General features: G+C 35.6%; 3 protein-coding genes across 3 annotated transcripts; 1 reads left to right on the top strand and 2 right to left on the bottom strand.

Moving 5' to 3' along the window:
- Positions 1-546: 546 nt before the first annotated feature.
- LOC103337552 (uncharacterized) lies at positions 547-4761 on the bottom strand. The gene is made up of 8 exons (XM_008240715.3): positions 4294-4761; positions 4186-4207; positions 3262-3318; positions 3091-3172; positions 1548-1643; positions 1327-1451; positions 1213-1231; positions 547-1090 (listed from the first exon to the last, which is right to left on the bottom strand). Exons 1-8 carry the CDS (start codon positions 4391-4393, stop codon positions 809-811), a joined length of 783 nt encoding a protein of 260 aa, XP_008238937.2. The 5' UTR covers positions 4394-4761; the 3' UTR covers positions 547-808.
- A 2928-nt stretch (positions 4762-7689) lies between these two features.
- On the top strand, positions 7690-9719 carry LOC103337551 (CCT motif family protein). Its single transcript, XM_008240713.2, has 4 exons — positions 7690-8447; positions 8568-8723; positions 8915-9046; positions 9270-9719. Exons 1-4 carry the CDS (start codon positions 7812-7814, stop codon positions 9381-9383), a joined length of 1038 nt encoding a protein of 345 aa, XP_008238935.1. The 5' UTR covers positions 7690-7811; the 3' UTR covers positions 9384-9719.
- Positions 9720-16006: 6287 nt separating this feature from the next.
- On the bottom strand, positions 16007-22248 carry XPB1 (DNA repair helicase XPB1-like protein). The gene is given in 21 exon segments (XM_008240712.2): positions 16007-16279; positions 16356-16498; positions 16581-16664; positions 16784-16843; positions 17018-17098; positions 17310-17423; positions 17873-17945; positions 18033-18196; positions 18363-18556; positions 18653-18698; positions 18700-18729; positions 18945-19282; positions 19701-19788; positions 19910-19990; positions 20718-20861; positions 21048-21104; positions 21189-21411; positions 21509-21671; positions 21819-21888; positions 22001-22044; positions 22127-22248. Coding segments are annotated over 21 exon segments (2301 nt in total). The 5' UTR covers positions 22137-22248; the 3' UTR covers positions 16007-16185.
- Positions 22249-23146: the final 898 nt, after the last annotated feature.

Raw genomic sequence — 23146 nt, 5'->3', positions numbered from 1 at the left:
AGCTTACTGTTTGATGAAGTATTGATCTCAAATTCCCAAAGCTTTCAGTATTTCATAGCATGCACTTGATTAACCATTGCATCAATAAATGTGGGTCAAATGACTTTACAACCAAAACTGAGAGAGCTGACTGTTTCATCTCTTTCATTCGTCCAATAAACCCAAGAGAGTCCACGCATTACTTTGATGTGCATTACAGTCGATATACTCCAAATATGTATTTAAATTGCGAGTTGATAAAACAACACTTCATCTAACTTTTAAATAACTTGAAAGGAGAAATTCTCCGACAAGTATGAGAAAAAGTATAACATGAGTAATATTGAAGCTGTTAAATTAAATTTAAATACACTGGGTATTTAGCAATCCAACAGCTCCAATACCAAGTTCAACTATGCTCGCTTTTCTCATGCATATTGGTAACTGTTCTTAACCACTTGAATTACCAAACCCGTTGTTTGGTTACCGCATGTTGGAAATAAACTGAAACGATATTTTCATATACTCGCCCAAATTCACACAACCATAAAGCGAAAGAGAAAAATGTTAATGATGGACAAGAAGCTCGCGTTTGTATATTAAGGTTCTGGAAGTTCGAGTTTAAGAAGGTGAAAAGCAAAGCACCGAAAAAAAAATAAAAATAATTACTGTATCTGTCAACCATCTTGCAAGTAAACTCCAAGAAGAGCCACGGTCGATGCACAAGTTGGAACTTAACGGTGACAATAATTGCAAACCAACAACATGTAACACAATTGAATACAGAGGCCACCATAGATGGTGATTCGAACTCAAAAATCACCTAGAGTTAATGGCCAGAATGTGGATGGCCACTTGGAGGATAACCAGCTGGTGGATAGCCTTGAGCCTGCTGGGGAGGTAGATAGCCATAAGGTTGCCCATAAGCCGGCTGTGGATATGCCGGCTGAGGTGGATATGCCGGCTGAGGCGGATATGCCGGCTGAGGCGGATACCCAACTGAGGGAGGAACTTGCTGATCAATGCGAGACATCTGCTGGAATTGAGGCGCTGCCGTAGGTTGTGGCTCAAACTTGTGGTCACGTTTGTCCATTTCGATCTTGTGTTGGGTCTGCATATCCCAAGTCAGAAGTCAGCTGACAATGAAGTTCATCTAAGTTTTGTTCTAGCTTAAAATTTGGGAGTGTTAAAAATGTGAAGTACAAGAAGAAAAAGAAAAAGCCACTTGCTTACCTGCATACATGCACAGACCCTACAGAAAAAGAAAAAAAAAAAGGCAAATGTAAAATCAGTACTTCCGATCAACGTCCACTGAGAATGTTTAATGGGAAAAAGAAAAGAACTTACGTGCAATACACCAGGTCAGCCAAACAGTTCAGTAACTGAGATGCCTCTGAGATTTCTTCACTTCCAACAATCATTGCAACAATGGAAAAAATGCACGCAATTTGTTGTAGGCAGAACATGAAACCCTGTTAACAAGGGGAAATTCAGCTGAATAACACAGTTACTTTAAATGTGTGTGTGTGTGTGAGAGAGAGAGAGAGAGAGAGAGAGAGAGAGATTACAATAATGCAATTATCACATTGCGTTGTCTGTATATTAAATTCATCTTGCAACAAAAAGCGGGTTGAGGCCACTGAATTCCCAAAGCACAGGAAAACCTGGAACATCAAGCAGAGTAGGAAAATTAGAGACTATGGGAAGAGAAGCTCACTGCAGCTCCAACTATGAGTAATCAAATTCTAACAATGACAAGTATACAACTGACTAAGAAAGGTTGTTTGCATAACCCAAAGAAAGAAAGAATAAACAACAAATCTCTCTCTACTTGCAGTCTCTTAATTGAAAATTCAGCCTCTAAAGCAATTTTGACACTCATTACACTCTTTCGAAATAATTGATAATAATTTGAATTTCTAATGAGAAACTGCGTGAACTAAAAGCCCCACTTAATTGGGCATAAATTACACGGTGATAGAGCCAAATTTGACAAAGTCATGATTTGTGATCAATGGCAATCAGACAACATATGGATGGGTTTGTTCTCATTGAATAAATGCACCCGATTCTGGTTATGAGATTAGAAACAACAGATCCCCTTCCCACCTTGTTATGTTTCTGCTCTCTGCACTAAATTTCTATCCTCAATGCTTAACGAAACTATAGTGTAAAAGGTAGTATTGCAATCCCTATGCCTCCCAGGAGCTTATAATTAGCCAAAACAGAAGCATCTTGAGGCTCTATCAGGTGATGCAGTAATACCAGCTTCCTTAGGAAAAAAAAAATTATAAAATAAAAATAAAAATCTATAAGCCCAAGAAGAGAAACCCTGTTGGCCCAATTCAGTCAAGAGATTCCCAGTCCAAAGAGCTTTCCAAGGTAAACCAAGATACAAAAAGCCAATCCATTTATGTAATTACTAAATATATTTAAGATTCAGTATATTTTTAGATGTCATTTCAGAGTTAGTCTAACAGTGGCAAGAGTTATTAAGAGCCAATATTTGGGTTAAATACTTTTTGAATTGTTTAAGAGTCTTCTTGTACTTTCCTACAATGTAATGAGTTGTCTACCATTTATATGAGTCAGCAGGGGTTCTATTGAAAGTTTATGAAGAAGGTATCGCTTGTAAAACATAGATTTTGGAGGAATTAAAACATCACATTGTGTTGTGAACAGTTCAAGGCTTAATTCCTTTGATATATTCTTCCATACTTCTTCTGTTTTCCCTATAAATGTTCTAATTACTAATATTTCTACCATCTGAAATCCCGCCTTAATCATAGGAAAACCCCACCTAGTGTTATCCAACAGAGCTGAACTTTCTGTATTTTTCTCTGGATGTAATGCATCCAAATGAAAATCTAATCATGTCCATATGCACAGGACTTAGGGCGAAATACTTAACTCATCCATAATTGTTAGATGAATAGCCATCAATGTGTCTTCTCTATATCAAAGGCAAGAACCTAAGCAACTCCTAAGAACATCGTAAAACATACTAGTAAGAAGGAAAAAATTTATGATATGTAAGACATATATATTACACCTAGGATTTGACTAAGGCGCAAACTAAACAAAAAAGTGTCATAAAATTAAATCTTATACCTCAGTCGCCAGACAAAATTCAGGGCATTTACTTTCCCCGCACCTACCGCTACAGGGCATGTAACCAGCACAGCATACATATCTATGGAGAGCAAAAGCACAATTATCAAAGAAAGGGCGACATAAGCTAATTTTAGATTTAGATTCGAGGAAATTCAAAATATAAATTACCTTGACATGTTATTATGCAGAGCCCGTTTGCGGAGCAAGTATGATGCACATGGCGCACTACAGGGAAACAAAAATAAATTAGAAGCACCATACTGGGCGGCAAAATTTCAGTGCATGATTGAATAGTTTTTTTCATATATGGTGAGAAATCAAAGACCCGATTCCAAGTTAAAACCCCAAATGGAAAATTGGAGAAGTCTAGGAGTTGGCTCTCAAGAAAAAAGGTGATCACAAGACAATGCATAACTATAAAGGCATGGCAACACACATCAAAATTAATTTAAAGTCTATATAGCATTAACCATATACCAAAAGTATTAAATAGTATCTCTTCTTCATATGACGGAAAATTACTGCATTGAGGTTGCTACTTGTTCTACTCTGTGTTCTTTAGTTTCCATCCAATGCTGATCTATACAAATTAGTTCTCCTTGCAGAAGAATTCAAACCACACCATATATTATACTAGTCCCATGGTAGTGAAAATTTAGGATGTGGCTGGGCAAATTTCATCTATCCTGCCACCATAGAATACACTGATGGTTCTGTTCTGTTCTATTATTTTTCCATTTTGATAAAATGAATTTTATCTATAAAAAGACCTAAGGAAATAATACAAGATGCATAGCTTTCAAATTACAAGGAAAATCCAGTAAAACTCAGAACACAAAGCAATTCAAAGCATGCAGTGATACATTGTGCAGAGGAACAAGCATTTGTCATTCAGAACGAATTACTCAATTTCCAACTTTAATTGAAGAATAATTTTTAAAAAAAAACTTGAAGTCAAAGTGTGCGAAACCAAGTCAACGAAGGCAACGAGAATGACGAAAAACAGAATAGGAAGTGAAACAGTGAAATTGACAACGAAATCAGATCTAGCAACGGTTAAGAAGCAAGCAAAGCAGATCGATAAGCACTCACCAAAAAGCCGCAAAGCAGCAATCTGCAACAAACATTCACAGCAGATCAGATACTGAACGAATTAAATGTATAGAGAGAGAGAGAGAGAGAGAGAGAGAGAGAGAGTACAGCGAGTGTCAGCCTGAACGGTGCTCATGAGGTCAGAGTGCCAGAGATTTCGATAGTTCTGGCGCCCCTGCATCTTGTCCATGTACTCCTGCGACGGCATGGCTGCTGCTGTTACTGTTCCGTACACAACTCACAGAGAAATTGAAGGAGAGGAAGAAGAAGAAGAAGAAGAGCAAGAGCAGCGACTTCCGCGAGGCCGCCGGCCCTGCTAATTATAATAAGGAGAAGAAGAAGTGGTGATCTGAAGAAGAAAGAGCCAACGGAAGAAATGAAAAATCAAAGTCTTTGGCAGACTTTTATTATTTATTTATTAAATCAATGAGTACAAGGGAGAAAAGAAAAGTAATAAGCCAAAGAAAATACTCTGCGTCCAATAGAAAAAGAAGATACGAATAATTTTAAAAAACGGGAATTTCCACGTAATTAAGTATTACGCGGATAACCATTTCCGATGAAGCCAATGAACACGGAATTAAAATAAATTAAGTTAAATTAACTTATTTTGATTGGTCTAATGCCAGGTTGTCAACGCCTTTTCTTACGGGACGGGGCTGGAATATCCACGCGTGTCCTAAATCTTCATCGGAATATTTTGTGTCAATTTGGGGAGTGCTGATTAGTTTTGTGGGTGGAGGAATTACTCTAGAAGTTGCTTTTAATTTAAGCATTGGTCTATTGGTGCATGGGCCCCTATTTGAGAGTTGGGTTTTGCTTTGCGTCCCTTCATCAACCATGTGTGGTCATATTACATGATGGGATCCAGTTTATTTTGTGAGAATATATAATCCGTGTCCATCCCGTCTCGTTGTCATCCCTAATTATAGTTTACATTTTTGTTTCTGCCAAAGTTAGAAAGGGGAAGAAGAACTTACACAAACAGGTATCATGAGGATTTAAACTCAGAATTACTTGAAAGCACACTAAAAAGTCAATCCAACTAACACCCTATTAGTCACATTTTAATTAATCACTCTCTATGTTTGGTCCTAGGTCTGGGTTCTGATCAAAAATAGTGAAGACCTATGTTTGGTGTTGTGTCGGACTAAAAATAATTATTTTAATATTTAATTTTAATAAATAAAAATAAAAAATAATATTTAATATTTAATTTTAATTAAGGCTTTTTTTACCTAAAAATAAATAAAAAGAAAACAAATAAGTGAGTATGTGGTGGTTTATTATCTTATCTCTGGTCAAACAAAAATTGAACCACGCACTTCAATCTATCTTATCTTTTTTTTTCTTTTTCTTCTTTTCTTTCTTCCTTTTCTCTCCATTGACTTTTTTCTTCTTCCTTATCTCTGGCCCGTTTCTTTCTTCCTCCTTTCTTATTCCTTCCAAAGCCTCCTTTTTTTTTATTTCTTCCTTTCCAGGCCGTTCCTTTCCTCTCTTTTCTTCTTCCTTCCTTCCTTTTCACTCTCTCTTCATGCTGCACCCCAACTTTTAAGAGAGCCAGATCCACTTCTGGGTATGTGGTGGCGGTTGGTTGTGGTGGTTTTAATTAGGTGATGATGGTTGTTGAACTGAGTATGTGGTGGCTGTTTATGGGTGGTGATGATGCTTTGTTTGACTGATTGGGTGGTAATGATGGTTCGATTGGGTCTCTGGCAGCTGGTTATGGGTTTGATGGTGGTGGTCTGACAGTAGTGGACTTATGGTGCTGGTGGTCAAGCTTGTGTGTTTGACGGTGGTGGTGGTATCCAGTCGGACTCGCATGTTCAAAATAGCACCATCGCTATTTAGCGAACCAAGTTTTGGGCTATATTAGACAAGCGAGTCCAATATTTTTTTACCCATTGGACTATATAATCTCATTTAACTTAATCCCATTTCTTACCAAACATAGGTTTTTAGGACTATTTAACCATATCCAATCCAGTGAGGTTTAGTGAAGCATGCCAAACAGGGCCTAGAAGTTGCTTTTAATTTGAGCATTTGTCTATTGGTGCATGGGCCCCTATTTGAGAGTTGGGCTTTGCTTTGTGTCCCTTCATCAACCATGTGTGGTCATATTACTTGATGGGATCCAGTTTATTTTGTGAGAATAGATAATCCGTGTCCATCCCGTCTCGTTGTCATCCCTAATTATAGTTCACATTTTTGTTTTTGCCAAAGTTAGAAAGGGGAAGGAGAACTTACACAAACAGGTATCATGAGGACTTGAACTCAGAATTACTTGAAAGCACACTAAAAAGTCAATTCAACTAACACCCCATTGGTCACATTTTAATTAATCTCTCTCTATCTTTAACCATAATTAGCCGATAAAATGAGAGAGTAATTGCAAGAGTACTCTCATTTGAAGACAATCCAAGTTTTAGTAAGTTTGTAAATGAGTTGAGAGTGTTTATCATTAAAGAACTTTGTATGCTTAAGTTAAAATCTTATGATATTATGACAGTATTTAGAAGTTAGAAAGTTTCACAAATGTAGGAGCTTATCTTTTACCTTTATCTAAAATGTCTAATCGGTCAAGTTCCATGGATTCAACATTTGATATATTCTTAAGTTAAATCTAAAATACGCTAACAATGTTTTTTTTTTTTTTTTGGGGTAAAAATACGCTAACAATGTTAAGAAGTGAGAAGATTACACAACATACAACAATTTGTCTTTTACCTTTATATAAGCGTCTATTTTGTCGTTGTTATCGCGGGAGAACACCGAATATTCTATGATTAACGAGATATACTTCACTCACGATACATTTTTTTGACAATATTTAATAACGCGTGCAATCATGAGAATGCTCTCATTCTTCTAGAAAACTAATCATCGGCAATTGTGTTGTATAGCTAACATGCTTCTCAATTCTGTTAGTAATAAGTTAGTCGTTATCTAATGATTTTACTAATGTTGTTCGCTTTTTCTTATTGATATCGATATTTCTCTTTTTTTTTATGGTTCAATATCACTTTTGTCCGTTGATATCTCACGGTTAATTTGTTTTTAACCAGGTCAATTAGTTACCTCGAATACCAACAACAATCTTCCGTACATTTAAAGTTGATTTATGTTTCAATATGTCCTAATCAATTTGACTTCTTTAATAACAAATAAAGAAATCTACTATTTGCAAAGATAAAATTATGCCAACAAAAGAAAAAGGGAAGGGTTGGGATAATTGATAAAATGAAAAAAGCCTTGGAGAACTTCTCAAAATATGATAAACAAGGAGGGCAAATGTGCAAAGTTTGGTCCTTTTTATAGCATGGCAGAGAAGTGGACTGGTCTCTTCCTGTGCTGTTTGAAAATCTTTTTTTGAGAGAGAGAGAGAGAGAGAGAGGAGAAATGGATTTTCCTTGTCTTGTTGCTCCTCAGTAACCCCCAAAAAGCCTTTTCAAAAATCTACCAGCTCAATTCGTCAATAGAGCTTGGCCGTTCAAAGCAAACACTCAAAGCAAACACTTCTTCTTGTAACTTCCCCAGACTTCCTCTCGGTCTATAACTTCCAAACTTTCTTCCATCAGTTTCATTTTTTTTCTGGGAGTTCAATCCAACCATAGAATTGCGCTCCAATGTCTTCCTCTGATCTCTACGTTCTTGATGACTCCTTCTTCCGTCATTCTTCAAGCTCAGAAATGGCGTCTTATGAACCAGACCAGTTCTTCTCCGAGCCATTCTCTCCCTTCTCAGACATTGACATCCTCCAAGCAATCTCAGATCACCAAAGCAACCAAAACCCAGTTGAAAACCAGTCTCATCATAATAATTCACTCGACCAAAGCTCTCCAACAATCCTCTCTTCTTCTCCCCCAAGTTACCAATTGGAAAGCTTGAGCCTTTGCCAAGCAACCCATCTGAACCCTCTGGATCAAAACTGCGCAAATTTGGCAAATGGGTTGCCAAATTTCCCTGCTTTCGATGCTCTGGAAGTCAAAACTGAGCAATGCCATTTAGCTTTTGACCAAAACGCTTATAATAATAACCAAGTTTTTGGTCCTCATAGCTACAGTGGTGCAGAGAATGTGGCAAAGTTTATGCAGAGGAGTTTTAGCAGCAACTCCTTCGATGGCAAGCCTGGTGTTGTCTTCCAACCTTGCTTTGATTCTCTCATGGAATCTTCAACTTTACAAAACCAAGCCTTGAGCTCTCCTGAAAACAGCTTTTTAGCTGGCCAAATGAGAAGAGTTTCCAGCACAGGAGATTTGCAAGTCAGTTTACTCTTAAAAATTCACATTTAAATTTAATTAATCCCCTGTTTTAATTTGCTCTGTGTAATTAAACCCTTCTCTTCTTCTTTTTTTTCTTCTTTTTTACAAAATTCTTTGTAGAATTTTAGAACAGCCCGCAATCCGAGAGAGAGCTCGGTGATGGAGGAAGCTGCTGCAAACTTCAAAATGGGGAGGTACAGCGCAGAAGAGAGGAAAGAGAGAATTTCAAAGTACAGAGCCAAGAGGTCGCAGAGAAACTTCAACAAGACCATTAAGGTAAATCATAAACTTTTTATATATAAAAAAATAATAATAATAATTAGTTAATTCTCTCTGATCAAACATAATTACACAAACCCATCCTCATAATCTAGAAACAACCTTAATTTATACGTGTTAATTAGATTCTTGTCTCTGAACTGAATCTGAATGTGCCTGGTTTGTTTCTTCTGTGTACCCAAAAAAAGTATGCATGTCGAAAAACACTAGCGGATAACCGACCCCGCATACGTGGCAGATTTGCACGCAACGACGAAACTGGTGAGGTTCTCAAGGCTGCATGTTCAAGTAACAGAGAAGAAGACGAAGATGAACTCTGGGTAATTATGTTTTTCCACATTTCAATTTTTGTTATTTTTAACCTTCGCTGAATGGAATAGTATATGTGGTTGCATGTACATAAAGAGAAATGTTCTTAGATAATTGACCATGTTATTTTTATCTCAAAGTGTGGTTTAGATTCACAGTCTTATATGTTCGTCGTAAATTTGACAATAGAACATTACAACGACGTGAAGTTTGACGTGGTTATTTTGTTTGTAGGTAGAAGGGTTCAATGTGGAAGAAGAAGAGAATGGAACAGTGAGAGGAGGAGGAGGAGGAGGAGAGTTTATGAACAATTTTGGAGCAACTCAGTTTCAGTACTATGGCTTTTGAGCTTTGATAGGTGAGCAAAACAACAAAGGCTTCTTTTTCTTTCAGGAGGAGCTTTCTTAGAATATTTAGGTTTGGACCACCACATGACTAAAAAGCCTTTCTGGGTAAAGCAAAGAAGAATCGAAGGTTTTTTTTTTTTTTCTTCTCCTTTTTGTTTAATAAAAGAAGACACCTTTGCTGGGCTTAGTGTTGTAGTTGGGTAGTTGTCGGTGGTAGAAGTCAGTTACTAATAGGTTTTTTTTTTACTTTTTTTTTTTTTCGGTTGTCTTTCTAATTATTAATATCTAACTTCCCTCTGTATATGTCGTCATCTATAATAAATAAGAAATGTTTTTATATATGATTTGTTTCCAAAGCACTGCATGCAATATATTGCTTGAGATTACTTTTTTAGGAAGCAATTTTATTATAAACGCTTCTAGCAAAAGCATTTTTATTTTAAAGATGATGAAATTTTCGTAGAGATTAAAGTGCTTCTTGAAAAAGCACTTGCAAGTACTTCTCTATGAAGCGCTTATATGATCCATAAGTACTTCTAAACTTTTATGCCAAATGATGACATACGTGCTTTTGGATTGTCAAAAAACGTTTTTTAGCCATTTCAGAAGCACTCCCAAACAGACCCTATAATTACTCTGTAAATATTTTAGCAGTGATATTCTTATAACTATTTTAGTTTTAACAGTGATTAAGATCAGATTATGAATGTTTTTAGCATTCCAAAAAGAAAAATGAAAATGCAATGTTCGTTCAACACAGAAAGGGGCAAAAAGCATCAGAAGACTTCTGTTTTTCTTTTTCTATCCTTTAATTAATTAATTAATTTGTTTACCTTTCTGCTTGCTCAATATGGTTGTCACTTTCCAAGTGGGCAAATAACATCTCTACAATGTTGGTGGAGAAATTTTTTATGAATCTTTATAAGCCAAATGAGCAAAAGTTTCCTACAAACGGGCCAGCAATTCACTGTTTCATATATATATCACATGGCATATATGCTTTTGGCCTTTATCCTCACAAGAAAATTGTTTAAAACTGTTGAGGGCAAAGAGGCCTAAATAACTTTAGTGGTGAAAACTGTTTTTAATTTTTTATAATTATTGTATTATTTTTATATTCCAAATCAATTTTACTTGCTTATCCAACAAATTGCTCTTACTTTACAAGCCATTGGCAGCAATAAAAGCAAAATTTTGAGATCATCTTTGGAATATGACATTAGGTACACTCATAAGTACTATTGAAAATAGCCATTCATGCTCATTCTAAATTTAGATAAAAAAATAATCATTCTAAATAAAAAGAAAACAGTTATTGACACTTTAAATTACTCATCTTACGATGCTTGAAGTGCACGTTTTCTCTTATGTTTTTATAAGAAAATTATACACGATGGTTTTTTGGGAGTGGTAAAAATAACTCCAAACAAAAACTAGTTGATAAAATTATTGTTTCACAATCATCTAAACTTATTTATAAAAAAGAAAAGAAAAGTCATGAATGGCCTAATCGATCCACACCCATTGTTTAGCCAAGAAAGACGGCGACAAGGAAAGTGTTTTGACCATATTGAGAATATTTTTTATTCAGCAATCATGGTTAATGAAATGTGTACTCATAATCTTCTTCAACGAAGTGTAAATCAATGATATTATAATAAATCGCCGTAACAAATAGAGATTTATAATTTAAAGTGTGGGGTTAAGCAATTGTTGGGGTCACACTTTTGAATTAACGTTCTACATTAAACTTGGCACGCTTCACTCAAAAGATAATGGACTTCTCGTTCATGTACTTCAAAAATATGCCTTAACCAGCCGTTAAAAAAAAAGTAATTCTTTCAACAAAGTAGCTTTTAGTAACATTATGCAAGCCCTATATGACTATGAATTTGATTGCACGTTTGCAATCAATAGGTTTCCTCTTTTTTTTCTTTCTAACTTTGATATAATTTAATTCACAACTTGTCACTTGGTCCACGAAAGAATATAAGAAAAATTGCCTATGTATCAGAGACATGATGCTCTTAACCCTAAACCCCATGCTAATCTACTTTTTATTTTTTCTTCTTCTCTGTCGGTAGGACAATCGATTAAGTTTATGGAAAAATGCAGCATTAGTAGCCCACCTCAGATGGTCAAAGTGAGACATGATGTTGCACTGAGGTAATGGTAAAATGGGACTTTTCTTAATTATTATTATTAATATAATACCTAGTCTAATTAATAAACTCTATTATTGGTAATATGCTTTTAACCAAAATGATATCCTTTCACGGCTTTATTTAGCTCTCTCTAATATAAACTATAAACCGTACGGAGAGAATGAATGGATATGAGATCAATTATTATTCTATAATTAATGTATATTTTATTTTTCAAGTATTGAATTATGAATTTTAGTGCGGAACTACGATTTCGCATATATTAGTAAAAGCGAGGAAATTTATTTTATTTTATTGCTAATTTTATAACACCTTCATATATACCAAATTGGGAAAATGCAGGAAAAGCTCATTCAGATAAGGAATATCATATATATATATATATATATATATTTCAAGTGGTATAGATAATTAGTGCAGGAATTTTATCTTCCAATCAAACAGGCAGTCAAAGAATTTCCTAGGCTAGTAATTAATAATGTATTAGTGTTTCAACCCTTTTTAGTGCTGTCAAATCATTGGCCACTAAAACAAGCAGTAGCAAAAACCTTAAGTGTTGGTAGAGTGAGGATGGCACGATCCTTCCTTCCCCAGCATACCACAAACAAACTAATATTTATATAATATAAAACTCTCCCCAGGAAAGGGGAAGAGAATAAAAATGAAGTTCATTATCCCCACCCTTCTAATTGGGTAATGACACTTGTACAATTCATATCCATAAAATATATGTGTGAGTAAAGCGCGTTCTTTTATTAAACAGTCTAACGTGTTATGTTGTTAAATTGTGAATCAGTTAATTTTTACTTTCACTTGAAATTGAACGTGTGAATGCATCTGGAATGATAATCAAATGACATAACATTTTAGACTGTTTGATAAGATAATATTATTAATATACACGTGCTTAATACCGTAATGATGATTTAAATTGATAATTCGATAGCATAACTTCTCTTTCATGAGATAATATTATCAATATGGTGAGAATTTTGAATTCATATTGAAAGTGGTGAAGTTTAGGTAACATTAGTGGAAGTAGGACTATAGCAGTCAAATTTGGGATTAGTTAGTACATAACTGTATGACATAGATGAAAGCTAGTAAAGGAAACACAGGATGAACTGAATATACATTTGGAATATATTCTGGTGATCATGAAGCTAATATTTAGCACTATGCCCTTCAAATTATGCAACTTTTGTATTTATTCCAAAACATGATCAAATCAAAGCAATATGAATCCTTTTTTCTTTGAATCTTCCAGGCACAAAATGCATTATATATAATGTCACATGTAAAGCAAACCAGCCATGCGTCAAGCTGCAGGCTAGCTTGGTAGCATTGCATGAATAATCTTGAAGATTTAGCACTAATCAGAGAAGATTTTCTGGAGCAGTACTATATAATATAAGTATGGAATCATTATAATTTAATTAATAATTAATTAATTAGCAAACAGAACGATAGATGCTTAATTTGGTCATAAAGGGGAGCAGGCATATCATTTTAATGATTTTTTTTCTTTCTCAAGTCATAACCCTCATCAAGCTTGGCATCTTCTTCAATGTACTAGTAGCTTACCTAGCTAGAAGAATTAATGGCAACTTTTCTTTATATATTATAGCAGTGAGAAAGACCCTAGTTTTCCAAGTTTCAGATTGATAGCCTGTATAATTATGATTAGATCACTAATTAATCAGAAATACCCAATGGAAACCCCAAAAAGAAAAAACAACAAGACCGAATCTTGCGAACCAAATTGGGTGCTTCTTTCTGTGTATCATTGTGTTTAGCTAGAGAGCTAGTTGATTATCATTCTCCCTTGCTGTGATAAATATGTGCAGGAGAGAGTGGAAAGAGCAGTAAAGAAAAAGAATTCTTATTCAAATTGATCATAAACCACAACAATGATTCCAAACACCCTCTTTTTGACCATCACTATATAACACGAATTAGTATTTTAAACTACTTCAATGTACCCTATCATTACACTGCTATAGGGATGATGAGAGTGATAAATTAATTGGAGTAGACTAGTTTGAAGGATCAATCTCATTGAATTATAAGATTTGAATCAAATGATACGCGTGTTTGTGTCTGTTAATTATTCTATATGTTTCAAAATTTGTACGTATTTTGTTCGGCCGCATTATTTTTCACGAACGAATTTGATCACCTTAGCAATACTACAAAAAGATATTCGAGAAGAATAAGCAGATGTAGAGAAAAATGAATGACTGATGATGGGAAAAGAAGTTGATTTAGCTGGCCTATTGGTGGTCCAAGAAAAGGGTCCTTGCTGGTACATCGAAAATTCCATGTTCCAAAGAACTTTACTAGTGATTTTTCTGGCAATGATTGAATAAAAAAAAACCATATAATAACAAAGTATGTGCACGAATGGTATAAGTGGACCGACTTTATTCATAAACTATTGTCCATCTAGCAGACAAAAACAACCCTATGTCAATGGTGACAGAACTTTTCGTTCTGAAAATAAAAACCAAAAGAAAGAAAACTAGGCTTCTTTCCTTCATCACAGGAAATTGAAGTTAGAGAGAGAGTGATACAGTAAAATCCAATCGAATATATGAAAAAGAAAAACAAAAAGAAGAAATAAAGAGGGAACTTCATTTACTAACCCGCATTCTGTCACGATCACACACGAATTTTTTTCCTTGAATTGGAGTTCAAGAAGATGGTCCGATTGGAGCAATTGAAAGATAGAATAAGATGGATGAACATATACGAGCCGTTATACAATGGTGTGAGAGTTAGAGGGCCTTTAAATTAACCAGAATCTATAAGAAAATGACTAATGTTTGACTAAATTCCATGGACAGTTTTCTTATTAGTTTGAGAGATTCTGGGTATAAATTATGTATTTTATTCAGAATTGTGCACTCAGTCCGAACAAGTCATCCTTTACTGCAAATAATTGTTTAATTCTCCTTCTCTCTCTCTCTCTCTCCACTACTTGACGTTAGGAGTGACGTCCATTTCAAGCTAAAGGTGTTGTAGTTGGATTTGTTCAAGTAAGTATGTTGCTTTTGTTTGTACCCATCAAGCTCCATCTCTCACGAACTTGAATTTGTAAGAGCAATGATGATGAGCAGCTGTTGTTGTTGGGAATCTTAATCTGATTTGGCTTTTTTATTTTATTTATGTTTTATAGTATATGGGGAGGTCAGAGGAATGGAAGAAGAAGACGACTGTTCCCAAAAAGCAGTCAAATGGAATGGCTTAGGCTAGTCTCTCTTTCTTCTTATTAGGTCTTTTGCAGACCAGAAGAAAATTCCCTCCTCATGTCACTGTAAAAGAATCCATAAAGGCATCCATTGAACTCTTGCTACTTTCTTTGTGGGGCCTCTCACCAACTTCCTGATGCTGACAGACACAGCTTGCTTTCAGCGGCGGAGCTAAACTGTAACATCTGGGAGGACCAATCAGCATAACTTTTCTAATTTTTCTGAACTACTACGTATATTACAAGGTGCACCCCCCCTGCTTGCTTTGTGGCTGCGCATTAGTGACTTTTGCAGCATCCACAAAAGCATAAACTTCACCCTCAACAGAGAAACTTCCATGCTCTCAAGGAAAAATACCGGGCAAGTTGCCTGGGAGATAAGTACACATGAAAAAAGAGATAGAGAGAGGAGGGTAGCAATGCGACCCGGGCACACGCATAAAAAGAGGGGGAGAAACAAAGGGCAATATAACGAAGTAATTTGCCATATGAAGAGCATAAGTTGTTGCTTACAACCGTTGCATGCAACATTTCTTGCAAAACCTACCAGTTTTATACACTAAATTTAGACCAATCACACACCCAAATACGATCCCACAACATAGTCGAGTCCAATACGATTCCACATAGCAAACGGCTGTATAAAGTCATAACTAGTCTTAAATGCGATTGTCAGCAGATGTTAATAATTCACTCATATTATAACATATATACGTTTGTAGACAAGTTTTTTCTTGAAAGTATTAACACATATACATTTTGTCTCGAAAATAAGAAGATTACACACATTTGGGACATTTGGTAAAAAATACTGAATTGTAATATTTCAAAGAACCATTCGACAACGAAAATCATACTATATAATTTTCTCATCAATTTTTTTTACTTCAACATAACAACAGAAATGAGCCAACGTCACCGTTTCAAAAGAGATGCAACTTGTTTCTCTCAAATTTTTGGGCCTACAAATTCCCTTCCGAAATAGTACCAGAACTTGTTTCTCAAAAATTCTTACAGGAGCTGTAAAAGTGTGTGATCATATCGTTAAGCTTATCCGTCTTCTTCGGCAGAGAAACTCCATATAAAGCCGGAGTACAAGCACATTCCACCACTCAGGTGGATTTTTCTTATCGATACAAATTCCCCTAAGGATTTTCTTTGCTAACGCAATTTCTCGAGAGGTGCAGTATGATGGCAGTTAGTGCAAGATTAAAAAGAACTGGATCATGGATTGTTCATCACCAACATCAAAGTATGTACAACACCAGCGTTTTATGTGTATAGCTGCAGATCTGAATTTTATACAGAATTCCTGCTCATTATATTTGTAAGAATAGAAGCATCAGCCTCAGATTTCGATTATCTTCATTCCTCTATTCGTTCTGTTCTCACCCAAACCGTCTTTTAAACAAATGATGTCGCTTGGCCGGATCCTTGGGCTTACTCTTCATCTGGCCTTTGCCAAGTTTGTGTCTCCCAGTACTGCAAAGTAGGAGATTATTTATGATAGTTAAAAAAATGACAAGAAAAGAGGGGCAGGGGGACTGGATTAACATACCTGTATTCCATGTAAACCATCCCATTTGCACCTGACATAGCACTCATGGATCCACCAAAGCGACGGGCTTTATGAAGGGCAATGTCATCAGCATCTTCTTCTAGTTGCTCTAAGCCAACTGCCTCATCACCAGCACTCAACACCTGGGAGAGTTGAACATGTCAGAAATCACTAATTCAAAGAATGAGTTTAAAGTGAAAGCTTAGGAAACAAGCAACATTCTACCTTTGTGAGTAGTGCCAGTTGGTCATCAAGACTGTGGTAGTTCAACTCAGGACCAGAATCAGGTGGGGGCAAGCCTGTAATAACCTGTCAATAGTATATAATTAAAAAGATCATTACACAACTGTAGAGATCAAGGAGAGATACAGCTTTTGACAGCTAGTGGAAACACTTAAGGGGCAAATAGATATATCAAAATGATGTACCTTGAAACTATAACCTTGGTCAATCAAAAACTGCTGTCGTTTAGTCGAATAGTACATCTCCTGTATTCAAACAGATGATTAAATGAATATCAAGATTTAACAAAATGGAAACAATACATATCGGTTGTGCAAGGTTCTCTTTTTTTGTTCACATTCACAGCTGTGAAAAGTTTACACATGCTTAACCTCAAACAGATTCAGTAGTTTTTGTTTTTTATTTTTAAAAAAGCATACCTGTGTATCCATTGACACGAGGGAATAAAAGAATGCATTGTACTCCTCTTTACCTCCTGCCATCCGATCCTGAAGTTTACCCTGTTCATACAATCACAATGTACAATAACACATTAATATTAAAATCTCTAGTGATTCTGACCATAAGATTCATCTGATTTCCAGATTTGATAATAAAGAAAAACTGCACATTATGTCATTCACCATCAATAATGATGCAAAGAATTGAAAGACATTTGCATGACCAAGACGATCAGAAGAAAGCTATGATTACATCCGTACAAAAACAAACCTTTGCCCTTAGAATACGACCAAGACGCTGTGCTTCTTGACGCCTTGAACCAGCATGTGACGATATCTGAATTATCACATTTGCCTCCGGAATGTCTATGGAATTATCACCTACCTGAAATTTAACATAAATTGAATCAAACATTACTATGACAGCTTCGAATTCTATAAAACTTGCAAAATAAAATATCATAATCTTCCAATTGTAAGTGATATGATAAATTTCAGTTAATCTAAATAGACTGATAACTCATTCGAATGACAGTAAAAGGAAGGGTGCAACAATTTAAATATTTTGACATAACACACTTTGCTTTCTTTCCCCTTGATGAGTAAAAGCATGTAAGCTTTTCACCTCTTGCCGAATTGGTGATCAGCTAAAATAAAACATGGTTTAACTCAAATCATGCGCATCTTATGTCTCGTAGATTATTATTATTTTGTATTTTGTTACGAAGTCCCATAATCAAGTAATGTGTATAGTAGTGCAATTACATATCACCCACCCACTAAACAATGGGAATCTATTTCATATTACAAAGGATGACAACATTGATAGAGTACCTTAGACAAAAATATAGTGTTTACATCCCGACTTGTTTTGAAAGCTTCTAGGATTTTTGTCCTCTCAACATGGCTGAAATCACAAGGATTTAACAAGTATTAGATGTGAGAGAGCACAAGTAAAAACTGTTAATAAATACAAAATACGTCCATGAACAACCTGGTGGCACCATAGATCATAGGTTTCCGAAGTTTCATTGCATATTCCACGAGAGCAAAAAGATTGTCAGCAAAGACAATAATTTTGTCGCCACGTTGCTGTTCATGAAACCGAATAAGAAACTCGCATGCCCTGAACTTATTTGGGTTCATCACATAAAGTGCCTGAAAATGAAAGAGAAGAATTATGCAACAGAAACAAGAAATCTTTTGTACAAAAAGAACTGACATGCTTGACACAAAATGCTACATCTTGGCATAAATAGAAATTTAAAAAAAAAACACCCAAACCTCAAGTATGAGCACTTTCAGGATAGACGCATAGACACACCTGCTTTTTCTTGGAGTTCTCTTTCTTCAAATATTGCGCAAAGAACTCTTTTGTCATTGGACACCATACTTCAGCGCACTGTACATTTGCAATAAATCCACCTTTTACCAAATCCAACCAGTTTGCTTCATACAATTTTGGACCAATAAGGAAGTTCAGATCTGTGATCCTCTCATCCTCTCTCACAAGTGTGGCTGCAATTATATTGATCAATAAATTAAGACTTCCAAGTGCAAAAAGATCAAGGCTAAATGTAGGCAATAGTTCAAATCCAATATTATCAGACTTACCAGTGAGACCCAGCTTGCAGTGAGACTTAGTAAGGCTAATGACCTTTCCGAAACATTTGAGCAGGAACAACGTGTACCTAAATAAAAAAGGACATAGTTAGTATTTTATAATGCATAAGAGATATACATAATCTTATGAGTAAAGAGTCATACTCCCAAAAAAAAAAAAAAACTCATCCATGAGAAGCAATCCCCATTCTAGGAGGATATAGTTAATATTTTATAATGCATATGAGATGTACATAATATAATTATGAGTAAAGAGTCAAACTCCACAATATAATGTAATTACCTCATCCATGAGAAGCAATCCCCATTCTCTATTTCTTATTTCTTCAATAATCTTTTCAGATTCTTCAGACCTCTTGCCACCAAAGGCAACCATGTTATATGTTGTCACAACCACCCCGGCATTTCCACGGAACCTTTCTTTACTATCAGATGTGAAACGACAAATTTGCTCATCACGGATGGTAGACCACAACTTGAACTGAAAAGCCCACTGATCAACAGAAACAGCATTTGTTGCTAAACAAAGGCAGCTCTTTCTTATTCGGGAAGCTGCAGAAACACCAACTAGAGATTTTCCGGCACCACAGGGTAGCACAATAATTCCAGATCTTGCTCTCCCTGAAATATTAAATAACAAAGTTGAAATAAAAAGCGTACTCACAGCCAGAACAAAATATGTTTATCATTGCTTAAGTCATTAGAAAAGCATTGTGGAAAAACCCACAAACAGCAACACCAAATCCATGGCAAGTTGGCAACTCCTGAATATTTTTTTGCAGGAATTAAGGTCAACAATAAAAGGAAAACAAAAATGTGTCCAATAAGGCAAGATAGATATGTTCTCTTTTCATTGCTATGCTACTGCTTATAGACAGTTCTTTGAGAAACACAGTTACCGAAGACTGAAAAGCATTCTAAAGTTATTCATTCTTTGCATGGTAATCCTGACCAAAATGGAACAAGCATAGTTAAATTGAACGAATTTTGATGATTAAATAACCTCTTCAAATGATGCTAAAATTTGCAAGAAATATACCATTCCCAAACATTTTACTCAAGCTCTTCTCCTGATATGGTCGTGGTTGCGCTTGAGGCTTCAGTTCCATATCAAGATCAGGGTTAACCTGCAGTGTGAAAAGAGCAATGGGTGTGATAAAAAATAAAAGAAAAAGAAACTCCTAGATTGTGGTTGATTTGTAAATGATTAATAATTCAGTGCAGGGAGAAGGTAAGTCATTAACTCACAGTATCATTTCTGAAGTCATACTCCTCCAACATGGGATAGTTCAAAGCATTAGGCAAGCAACGTTCCTTAACATTTTCAACCTGACAATCATTGAAATACCATGATGATCTAAAGCCACAGAGATCCAGAGATAAAATGCTTTACTTAAGATAAAAGGAGTCTAAAAAAAAACAATATGTTCACATTCGTTGATTGCTTATCTGTTTATTGTGATGAAACCTAATTACATCAAATAGATGGGAACATTGCCATTAGAAAGTTACAAATGCAAGCCCAACTTGCAGACTAAGCACATCAACAAATGTAGGAGAAAATTACCAAAATGTCTTTCTGAAAACGCCTCTCCCCATCCCTAACAAGAAATAAATTAAACTTCATGGTTTATATGCAGCAACAAAGTATATCTCTTAGGGGGAGTCTGGATAATATGAAACTACACCAGACTTGTCCATTATTCCGACCTTGTCAGAAGTGGCCCAACATATGGTGCAGCATGAAGCATGCATAACCAAGGGCTTCACTTTCAGAAAGATAAAGTAGAGTGAGGGTCTACGCTGTGATACTGATGTAGCATAACCCAATGATACAGATAGAATTGGGATTAGGACCATTACTTATTTGGTTTCCTGTTTGTTATTTATTTCCAGTTTTATTATTTTGCTAGGATCACATCATTATTTTCCAGTTTTATTATTCTCCTATTCCTAGTAGGACCATTACATCAGATACTGATGCCAAGCATGACCCAGGGAGACAGCTAACAATGGGAAATAAGGGGCTTCAGTTTTCAAATTACAAACAAGCTACCTGTGTAGGATCGACTTCAAATGCATGAGTTTCTTTTTCTTCAGCCGCAGCTGCCAATTCTGCTTCATTTAGCAAATCACTGGGACCAGCTCCAATTTCACCCATTGTTTTGCTAATCGTAAATCCATCACTTCCACGAGAACCCTATAAAAGAACTCAGATGTATATCGACGTCAAAACATGTGCATCCATGCACATTCATACACAAGGGAAATTACAGAAATATACTGTTAAAGAACTAAATGGTTAGCTAGATTTCAATACAACGATCAAGCTGCATATGCACACATGAAGTTAATATACAGATTCTAGGCAGACCAAGGTGCAAACCTCAGAGATAATCCTTGATTTAGATATAACTTCGTCCTTAAGCAATGTCTTCAATACCTGCAAACCACTTACAACAATAATTTAATAACCAAAACATTTGTATCCATAACTGATAACTGGAAAAAGGCATAAAACTCTTGCCTCTGGGAATGGGGATTCGACAAAGTACCGATTCTTCTTAAGCACAAGCTTCACTTTGCCGTAATTCGCAGTAGAACCATGTATGAAATCAATCATTTCTTTGGGGAGCTTGGTCTTTGACAACTTATTCAAAACAGAAATGATGGTTTCCGTTTCAAGACCAACTGACACAGCGGCATACAATGAATGCGGGGTCAAATTGTACTCATGCATCGATTCTGGCCTATCAATCAAGTCCCGATAGATAATAAATGTTTGATCATTCAAATAATAAATACATGGGCAGTGATAAAATTGTGTTTGGACTCAAAAATTGATACCTGCAAACGGGTTCTGCAATGGCAATGAGAAAATCATATGCTTGTTTGTACAAAGGTGAGAAAGTTTCGAGGAAAATTCGGCCATCAGCGCAAGCCCATAAAGGCCGATTGATGTGGTCCGGTTTCAATTCTAACTTGGTAAAGTCCCTCTTTTTCCCTTCACCTTTAATCAATCAATGTCAGTCACAATTTAACCAAATTAATCAAAACCCAACATTCCAAAACCCATAAAAAAATCAAAAGAACAAAAACCAATTTCAAATGTAAAAAAAAAGGAAACCAGTCTATGAACAACACAGCAAATACACACCATCTCGAACATCGTCGTCGATATCTTCGCCACCGAAATATGCGTCTTCGTCATCCAGTTGTGTGATTTCCTGGATATAACACCTGAACTTATCAACACTATACATTGAAATAAATATATGCAGAAATTACAGAAAAAAAAACTATCAGAAAATGAGTTTTGAAACAAACAAGAAGCAAAACCTTAGCAGAAAATTTGAGCTTTTTACTGGGTCGGCCTTTATCACCTGAAAGATTGAAACTTATAATTGGCAGCGTCAATTCCTCTAAATTCTGGAAGGAAAATACAACAATAAAAAAATAAATTACCGTGCCCCATTGTTGTTTTTGCAACTGAAAATTGAATTAGGGTGAATTTCAAGTCTGATTAATTTTATTTTCCTTCGCTTTTCTTTTTCCTCTCTGTGTTCGCTTTGAGGGAGATCAGAATGCTCAGAGCTCCGGTTATGTTGTATTTATACTGCTGGGGGAACCGCCTGCGCCAAAGTTCGAAAGCGACTGTCGCGTAATCAAGCCACGTGCGAGGCACGTGTTGGACTTTAAACCGGTTCGGACCGGGTTGAGGCGAACCAAATGTTCTCGGGGCGGGTAATTAATGTCGGTCTTTTATAATTGGAAAAACAACAACACAACATTGGTGTAAATGATTTTTTCGATCTATCCTCCTCTTAAATTTGAGTTCATTTCTAGTCGACGAATCACGGCATGAACAGTCTTCATTTCCAAATAAGATTGATGACTTTCTATAACACTTCATTTTTTTTTTGGGGGGGGGGGATTGAAACTTCATATAGCAATTTGGGCAAAATTGTAACAATAAAAAAATAATGCTAGCCAACCCAAGTAGTAAGGTGACTTAAACACTTGTTTCTTAATGACTAGGAAGATGAACATTAGGTTAAACAAAACCTCTAGTTATTTGTGTGTTCTTATCATGTGCATTAGTTAACCTAATGTGATATAAGATCAAAACTTTTATTTAATATTGATTTGGTTTGAGGCACAAAGTGCTATATTCAATATGAGGCGAATTATAATTGACATGTGTTGAGTAATTGCAAAGAATGAATTGTTATGAAGACGTGATTGTGAATACTAGCGATTTTAACATAACCTATCACTGACATATGCCTATGTCTAATAATACATTTTAAAAAATTGTTAAGACATTTTAACAATATGAGAACAATAATGAATGAACTTCGTAACCTCTGATAATCAATCATGATAATAAAAAATAAAAATGACATACAACACGTTACATATAAGTCACTCCATATATCGAGACCAATAATATTGGCCTTGCGATTACTTGTATATTTTTCATGT

The sequence above is a fragment of the Prunus mume genome, linkage group LG7 (genome assembly GCF_029339155.1).
Source record: "Prunus mume cultivar Tortuosa linkage group LG7, ASM2933915v1, whole genome shotgun sequence".
Lineage (NCBI taxonomy): Eukaryota > Viridiplantae > Streptophyta > Magnoliopsida > Rosales > Rosaceae > Prunus > Prunus mume.
This window is presented reverse-complemented; position numbering and strand designations above follow the sequence as displayed.

What these genes read in the sequence shown, in the direction of transcription:
- LOC103337552 (XM_008240715.3), bottom strand. Translation starts at nt 4,393, where the DNA reads ATGCCGTCGCAGGAGTACATGGACAAGATGCAGGGGCGCCAGAACTAT. An exon ending in AATTTTGTCTGGCGACTGAG is followed by an intron (nt 1,644 to 3,090) that starts GTATAAGATTTA and finishes TTGATGTTCCAG; the next exon opens with GTTTTCCTGTGCTTTGGGAA. An exon ending in AATGTGATAATTGCATTATT is followed by an intron (nt 1,452 to 1,547) that starts GTAATCTCTCTC and finishes CCTTGTTAACAG; the next exon opens with GGTTTCATGTTCTGCCTACA.
- LOC103337551 (XM_008240713.2), top strand. Translation starts at nt 7,812, where the DNA reads ATGTCTTCCTCTGATCTCTACGTTCTTGATGACTCCTTCTTCCGTCAT. An exon ending in CCAGCACAGGAGATTTGCAA is followed by an intron (nt 8,448 to 8,567) that starts GTCAGTTTACTC and finishes AATTCTTTGTAG; the next exon opens with AATTTTAGAACAGCCCGCAA. An exon ending in ACTTCAACAAGACCATTAAG is followed by an intron (nt 8,724 to 8,914) that starts GTAAATCATAAA and finishes ACCCAAAAAAAG; the next exon opens with TATGCATGTCGAAAAACACT.